The following is an 8,683-nucleotide window of genomic DNA, read 5'->3' as shown; positions in this document are numbered from 1 at the left end:
TCTCTAGAACAGTGGTTCTCAACCTTCCCAATGCCGTGACCCTTTAATACAGTTCCTCATGTTCTGCTACTCCCTAACCATAATTGCTGCTGTTAGGAATTATAGTGTTTTTCCAATAGTCTTAGGCAACCCGTGTGAAAGGGCCGCTCAACCTCTCAGGTTGAGAACCAGTGCTCTAGAACTGAATCAGTAGGGGATATGGCTCTAGAAGAATAGGGAGCTGACATCTTTAGTAACCTAGACTTTAAAGAAGACATAAATGGGATTTGTCTAGTTGAACTACTTTATTAGTTTTTTCTCTATTTGTCTCTATTTCCATACTCACATGTGGTTTGGTTTGGGCTGTGGGATACTGGGTACCAGGACTATCATACTTTACTGACTAGATTTAGGCAGCAGGGGTCTATGGACACCTAGAAATTTAGCTAACAATCTTTGAAAACCTCTGGTAGGGGGAGCCTGAGGTGTGGAGGATGGGAGCTGCTTCTCCATGGGGGCCCAAGGACAATGCTTACAATAGTGAGGATTCTGGGTATCACCAGCTATTAGGCCTGCTCTTTGTTGATCCTGGAGACCATCAGCATTTGGGAGAAGCTGCTGAGCAATAACAGTGTGTGGAGAATGCTGAGTTCTATACTGAGACTTTTTAGAAAGTCTGTGTATGGGGGCTTCTGTTGGTCTGCAGGCCTGGGCAGGGTTGTTTTTCCCTGTGGCAGTGGATGATTCCAATCTTGCAGTCCCTCCTCCACATTTCTCTGCTTTGGATTTTCTGGGACTCCCTTTCTTTGGGGCTGAAAGTAGTACTAAAGTCTTGTCTTGTCTCCTGTTAGAGACCAGAACCCCTGTATTTGAGCAGTTTTCAGTAGCCTTTGTATGAACATGCCCAGGGGGTGGGATCTGGACTGCTATCTTCTGTTTCATCCTCTTGTTTTCTGGAGACTCTTGCTCTGCTCTGCTGGAAGACGAGCATTGAGGGGCCTGGGCAGGCTGAGGTTCTGCCCTTGGAACTTTTTGGGGGTCAGCACTTGAACAGGGGTCCAGATTGAGAGGATGAGTCTGATGTGGGGGACAGGAGGAAAGTCCCCAAGATTCTGGAGTTGGGGAATTAAGAGCTGGGCAGTTGCAAAGTGAGTGATGTGGGTCTGGGGATGTGGAAGTGGTGCTCTGCTGGAGTTTCTTTAGTCTGAGCTCTAGTTCTCTACTCCATTGCCAAGGACGGTTCACAGGGTGGTCACACACCCCTGAGACAGCCCCACCCTGTGGAGATGGGGCCTTTGCCTTGGCTTCTGAGACCATCTTTTCCTTCTGTAGGCCAGGCTGGGTAGGCTCAGACTCCTGAGCTCTAGCTAGAATGGGAGGCCAGGATGTAGGTTGCAGAGGATTCACTACTTGAGGACGGGGGGCCCGGGAGGCCTCTATTTCTTGTGTATTTCTACATACAAACTCAGTGTTGGAGTGTGGCTCATGTGTTGGAGCAGAGAGAAAGCTGAGGACTGGTAGCTCAGTGGCCCAGGAGTCCTTTCTCTGTTCTGCTGCGGATTCCATAGGTTTACAGTTGCACTGATCTCCAGAAGGCTCACTTATGTGAGACTTGGAAACAGAATTTGGAGGTGGGCTAGATTCCCAAACTGAGGATACAGAAACAAAACAGTTTTCATTCTGCTTCATGTACCCTCCAGCAGGCTTAGATAGGACTCCTGAGGATCTGGCTCCAAGCAGGTGTTGGAATGAGCTTTGAGTTGGACACTCAGAAGCCAAGAAGTTATTTTTTCTTTGAATGTCCCCATACCGAACTTTAGATTTAAGTGGGTTCTCTATGGAGCTAACTCTGAGGGGCGACTGTACAAGAGTTGGGGATGGGTTGAGGTTCAGAAATGGAGGCTCAGAAGACAAACATTTTCTTGTATGCTCAGTATCCTTCCATGTAGCTTCTGATCTAGGGAAGTCATGCACAGTATTGATTCTTTGTGGTTCTATAAAGGGGGCTAGAGGTGGTGTATGGGCAGGACATGAGGAATCGAACACCCAGAGATTCCTTCTCTGCCCCTTTGTTTCCCACACAGCTTTAGACTCTAAAAAGACTCTTTGGGGGCCCATTGCGAAGTCTGGAAGAGAGGCAGAGGGAAGGTTAGGAGATGAAACTAGGCCTGCATAGACACAAAGATTTTCTGTACTAGGTCTACCCTTCAATGGAGTCTCTGATCCCAATGGGACATATGCAGGGATGGTTTCATAGAACCCCATGTTGAAGTTCAGGGTTGGGGTTTCAGAGGCCCAGAGATTGCCTGAGTTTTCCCTTTGTGTTCCAAGATTCCCTGAGTGTTGCCATTGAGGCTCATATCCACACAGATCCTCCAGGGGACTCCCTTTCTGGTGTTCTGACAGGGTGTCTAGAGGAAGACAGGGGGATGGCACTGGAGACTTAGAAACCGATGGTTTCTCTTTATCTCCCATGTTTTCCCAAAAGTCCTTGGGTGTAGAAAGTCTTCCTTTGGGGTTAGTATTGTTTGCTTCTGACAGAGAACCTGATGGTTGGCAGGAGGCTGACATTGGGGGATCAGAAGCTTGGGGACTGTCTTTATGTTGTATGATTCCCCACTGAGCTTCATATCCAGGGGGAGTTCCTGGAGGGCCAGTTCCTTGAGGGTCTGTCATGGGTACTATGAATTGGCAAGGGGCCGAGATTGGAAGCTCATAGATCTGAGGGTTCTCTTTTTGCACTGTGGTTTCCCAGAGAGCTTTCAATTCAGACAGGTCTCCTATAGAGTTGGCTGTCTGGTATTCTGTCAGGGAAATTGGGCATGGGCTTGTAGTTGGCATTGCAGATTCAGAGGCTTTTGGGTGCTCATGTTGTTTCATGGTTATCTGTGGGGCCTCAGACCTAGTTAGGACTTCCTGAGGATAAGAAGGATACAACAGAGAGGCAGAAGGTGATTCTGGATTGTGTTGGTGGAGGCTGGGATCCCCTGGCATCTCCCTCCAAGCCTCAGATGAATAGAAGAGTGTGGAAGGTCTGGTTTTTTGGAGTTCAGGCTGTGAGTGCAGGGCTTGATTCTTAGAGACACAAGGAACCTCTTTCTGCGGGGTAAACCACTGTGTTTGTGCCTCAGTGTCAGATACGATTCCCTTGCACCCCATAGGCAAAGGCTTAAGATTGGAGGATACTAATGGGATAAGAGGGGAAGGTGGAGATTGAACTAGTGGAGAACCAGGTGCCATTCCTTCCAGATTTCTCATAGTGTGGGCTTCAGGGGTAGAATAGTAAGTTGGGGAGTGATAATAGGGAAGCAACAAGTTGTACACAGGCAGGAAGGCAACCTTGTTGAAGAAGACAGAAGGACAAATAGACAACTTTAGTGGAGAAGGGCTATCTGAGCTCAGGAAAATAGCCTCCAAGGACTCACTGTGTAGCGAGGGAAGACCCCAGAAGAGCTGGTTTTTTCTCTGCTGCAGGGAACTCCCTGAAGCTATCTTGTTCCTCACAGGTAGGTTGGTCAGGATCTGGAAAGTAGGGAAGGATCTGGAAGGGCTTGAAGGTTGTGTGAGGACTTGTTCTTGTATCTCTGTGGCCTTTAGGAGGCCCTCAGAACTACATGATGGCTGGCGTGGGGCTGCAGTGAATTCATTTCCAGTGGGAGTGTCTTTGGAAGGAGAATATGGTTTTAGTGGGTCCAGAGATAATGATTCTTCTTCCTTCTCTTCCCCATATTCCTCTTCATCCTCTGACTTTTGCTTCCACAGGCAATCAAGGAAGGCCACATGGTGCAGAAGTTGTAGTCCCTAGGGAATAGAGCATAATACTATTAGGTATGATGGCTTCTCAGAGACATGTGATGTGTCATACATTCATTAGTCTCTGTTCTATGGCTCACCTACCCCACAGCTCTGGTCGGTGGTCACTTACCCTGCTCTTCACCCATTGTTAATGTCAGAACCCAGTTCTTACTTAGAGATCAGCATTTCCTCATGTACCCTAGGGTCAGTGATTAGTCACTTGCTTTCAAATCATGTCACTGAGCACTCAACTAGTCACTAATCTATGGCTTATAGTCATATATCTGGGGCCACATCTATATCAATGACCGTCCATTTGACCTCACATGTCATCCAATAGTTATTTATCCAGATCTACATCCAAGGGCAGTGGTCACCTGTAGCTGGAGTTTTCTCTAGTCCTGTCCAGCCCCACGGACCCCACAACTGCTTATAAAATAATCACTCAGAAGCTCATATTAATTAAACGACTCAGCCATTAGCTCAGGCCTACCATTGTCTAGCTCTTACACTTATACTTGGCCCATTTCTGTTAATCTATATGTCGCCACATGTTCCATGGCTTTACCTGCTGCCTTTACATGCTGCTCCCTGGATGGCAGGCTGGCGTCTCCTCCTCTGCCTTCCTGTTCCCCCAGTTCTCCTCTCTGCTAGTCCCACCTATACTTCCTGCCTGGCTACTGGCCAATCAGCATTTTATTTATCAGTCAATCATAGCAACATATTTTTACAGCATATAGGACATCCCACAGCACTTCCCCTTTTCTGTTTTTTTAAAAAGGAAGCTTTTAACTTTAACATAAATTACATATAACAAAACAATTATCAAGTAAGAATTACAGTTAAAATGTTAAAGATATCCTGTCCTATATTTGTGAGTCTAAGGTTTCATATCTAACTTATCTTTTATCATAACTGAGGAAATTATAACTATCTAGTCTTCAACTACATCAAAGACCTCAGAAGGATATAATATTACCTGAGAAATGGGAGAAGGACGCAAGCAACCTTCAGGAGTCTTGTGAGAGTAGACAGAGACAGCTGGCAGTCTGGACAGTCATCCAAAGTTTCTCTGTAAAGTTGGGGCATCTGTCTTCAGCCCACAGGCCTAGAGTTTCTCAGTCACTTTTCTCTGAGTCCTATAGAATGTCTGGCAGTTTCCTCTGCGAAGCAGGAACCTGAAGAACCATTTTGCTAAGCAAAGTTCAGTGGTCACCTTCCTATGGGTCCTGCATGTCCAGTTGATCAAGCAGTCCAGGCAAGAACAATTTCTTGCCCAAATGGCTATTTTTGCCAAGGTGAAGATAAACTCTATATAGAGTGTCTTCGATACCCATCCTCCTCTCTGAAGTAAATTTGGTGCTACCAGGAGCAGACATGTCTCATTGTCTAGAAAGTCTAAGTTTTTAAAACATTTTAAATGCCATATTCTGTAGGTCTTTGAAGTGTTTGAAGATTACCTATCTATCTGAAATATATCTGTTTATACCTAGAAAACTTAACTAACATGGCTACAAGAATGATTATCATAAATGACTAATTATTAATCTATTTCTTAATTATCCATTACAATTTTAAATGAGCTGTACAAATATAATACCTTAAACAAGAGTAGAAATATACACACAGTATAACAAATTTAACTTTAAATTTGTATCAATAAACTAAAATCTATACCAATGTAAAACATTTCAAACAAGTTGTTGCTCTTTAAAAGTAGGTTAATTAATCTACCCTTTCATCCTATCATATCTATATCATATGCCCTTTTCTTCTTTAGAAAAAGATTGCATTTATAATCAACCTGTTTTAAATAAAAATATTGGTTTTTCTCTGTCCCTCACCAGAGGGCTTTTCTGATATGGGACACAAGAATCTCTTAACCTTTTATTTTAGTAATATGCTTGGGTTTAGAGCCAATTCCATCTCCAAAGCCAGCTTGGTATATTTGGGAATTTGGGCATAGCTTCTCTTACTACTTCTTGCTGGATGGGGGCACTGTATCTTATGGGGACACAAAGAAATTTTTAGGCTTGTGAGGTAGTCTGTGAGGCTGTATCATCTGAGCCAGTCGCCTTGAAACCTTTCTGGATGTTGGATCATCTGGGCCATGGTGTCATCAGAGACCTTTCAGGGGGTCTTGGCTGATCAAACCTAATGTATCTTAATCTGGAACAAATCCATAGCCTCTAGCTTTCTGTGGAAAAAAAAGCAGAGCCTCCTTTCCAAAGCAACATATCCTTAGATCCAAATTTTGAAGTCAAGATATCTTTAAAATATATATATTGGCTTAACTCAATAGCTTTTACAATCAAATGTTTTTCTGCAGTTAAGAATCCCAAAGACAACACAATCCAAATTCTCTGTGCAATATACATCTTTATGTGGCTTATTTTTTATACTACCTTTACTGTCTCTTTAAAGACTTTATTTTTAAAAACTATCACTTTATATAACTGCATTTATTCCTTTTTTCTGTCTCTTTCAAACCTACATTTTTACACACATTGTAAACCATTTAAAGTCTTGTTTCATCTGAATCTGACTTATTGTGTAACTATTGCTTTAAACTGCAGCGGTTAGTACTAAAGCAGAAGTCTTGGCTGTTAGCTGCATCCAATTTAGTTTTTCAACATGGTGGAGATAATTTACCACTGGGAGCCATAGTGGGTCTTTATGCTTCTATCCAAGCAGCCTGTAGCCCAGAAACTTTTTTTTTTTTTTTTTTTTTTTACTAGCAAAGGCTAAATCCACCACACTGTAGCAGCGTAATGTGCAGCTTGGAGGTGCCTCCTTTCTGCCATACTGCAGTTCAAGCTCGCACGCCATGAACCCGCCATAGTAGCTCAAACCTGCAGGCTGCTGCTAACTTGAGAGAGATAAATAGGAAGCTGTTTTTAGCTCTGTTTTTACAATCTTGTTTCTCAGGTTTTAGGTGGAAACTCTTGCCAACCCGTTGGGTGCCATTTGTAGCTGGAGTTTTCTCTAGTCCTGTCCAGCCCCACGGCCCCCACAACTGCTTATAAAATAATCACTCGGAAGCTCATATTAATTAAACTGCTCAGCCATTAGCTGAGGCCTACCATTGTCTAGCTCTTACACTTATACTCAGCCCATTTCTGTTAATCTATATGTCACCACATGTTCCATGGCTTTACCTGCTGCCTTTACATGCTGCTCCCTGGATAGCGCTGGCGTCTCCTCCTCTGCCTTCCTGTCCCCCAGTTCTCCTCTCTGCTAGTCCCACCTATACTTCCTGCCTGGCTACTGGCCAATTAGAGTTTTATTTATCAGTCAATCATAGCAACATATTTTTACGGCATACAGGACATCCCACAGCAGTCACCTACCTTGCCTTGCATCGTTATGTCTCCAGAGCACCAGGGCTGAAGCTTTTGCCATTTCCCAAGCTGCCACCATCTTCGGATCTGCCAAACCATGAACAAGAATAGTATCACCAGATTCCCTGGACTTTGGAGACAGATGCTGCTGCTGCAGTGTCTGCAGGCCAGAGCATGGGTCAGCTGTCCTTGGAGAAGCTCCATATTTCCCTTAGCCTTGAGCAGGTCTTCCAGCAGCCATTCCATTTTCTTCAGTTTAGTGGCAGTTTTTTGAGGTCATCACTACATCATAGAACACAGAACTCCCAACTCCCAACATGGATCCCAGAGCCGCCTACTGGAGCTTAGGGCCAAAATGTTACCTCTGTCAGACAACTCATACAGTGAAATCTCAGTGCTGCTCTTATGTCTTCATTGCCAGGATCAGAGCTATGCATGCTTTAGGATATACATTTTAACACTGAACTATGGCATCCAAACTCCAGTTTTTACTTCCTGTCTGTGAAACCTCAATCAAATAACTTAGTACCTCGGGTTTTTTGTTTTATTTATTTGTTTGTTTGTTTGTTTGTTTATTTATTTATTTATTTATTTATTTATTTATTTATTTATTTATATAGTTTTATATTGAGACAGAGCCTCTCTTCATAGCCCTGCCTGTTCTGAAACTCACTTGGTAGCCCAGGCTGGTCTCTAACTCAGAGATCCACCTGCCTCTGCCTCCCAAGTGCTGAGATTAGAGGTGTGCGCCACCGCTGCCAGGCTGTCCTCACACTGTTGAACTAAAGTAGTTCTCTTCCCTCAGCCTCTTGAGTAGCTGAGACTGTAGGCTCAAAGAAGAATAAATGTGTAGAAGTTTAACATCTTCAAAATTTGAATTTCAGAGAAAAACCACAAATTCATTAATTTAATTAGCAAACTACATTATCCATACATAGTAAGTGTTTATAGTTTACCTAAACAGAAGAGAATGAGAATTGGCACCAAGCTTTTCTTTTGTTTCTTTTTGTGCTGCTTTTTACCATAAAGTTTAATTATTGTTCAGAAAAAAATGATGGATAATTTTCTTTGAAAAACTCTATTGGTTTTGTGTGAATTGTGGTTATTTGGAAGTGATGAGACCACTATTAAGTTAAGTCATCCTACTTTCTACTCTGAAAATGACAGAAAGTCTTGTTTCAGTCTGTAAAGATACATGTGCCCTCAACTGGCAGACAATAAATACAAAACAAAAAGCTATAAATCTAAGGGCATGCAAAGAGGAAAAAAAATCTCAGAAGTGCCCAAAGTGGCAACATGATTGGCTGGAGTATGAAGGTCTTTTAGTTACCTTAGTCCTGTGCCCCATGTGTCAGGCTGTGTATGAATGTAGTCATTCGAATCCCCATTTTGTCAATGTGTGCTTCCATGTCCCATTGATACAGTTTGCTCATCTGTAATTGATGGTGTTTGTCATCAGCTCAGGTAATCCTTCTGAATGGTGCAAATTCTCCTTCTTCCTCTGTACCAGGCTTTTTCTTTTGGGCCATCAACTAGCTCCCAAATCATGACACAGAGACTTACTATTA

At 43.3% G+C, this 8,683-nt stretch overlaps 1 protein-coding gene across 1 annotated transcript; it reads right to left on the bottom strand.

Moving 5' to 3' along the window:
• Positions 1–265: 265 nt before the first annotated feature.
• C2H9orf131 (chromosome 2 C9orf131 homolog) lies at positions 266–7,408 on the bottom strand. Its single transcript, XM_059254179.1, has 2 exons — positions 7,125–7,408; positions 266–3,780 (listed from the first exon to the last, which is right to left on the bottom strand). Exons 1-2 carry the CDS (start codon positions 7,359–7,361, stop codon positions 376–378), a joined length of 3,642 nt encoding a protein of 1,213 aa, XP_059110162.1. The 5' UTR covers positions 7,362–7,408; the 3' UTR covers positions 266–375.
• Between the last annotated feature and the right edge of the window lie 1,275 nt (positions 7,409–8,683).

The sequence above is a fragment of the Peromyscus eremicus genome, chromosome 2, assembly GCF_949786415.1.
Source record: "Peromyscus eremicus chromosome 2, PerEre_H2_v1, whole genome shotgun sequence".
Taxonomy (NCBI): domain Eukaryota; kingdom Metazoa; phylum Chordata; class Mammalia; order Rodentia; family Cricetidae; genus Peromyscus; species Peromyscus eremicus.
Note: the sequence above shows the minus strand (reverse complement) of the source record. Positions and strands in the feature narration are given on the sequence as shown.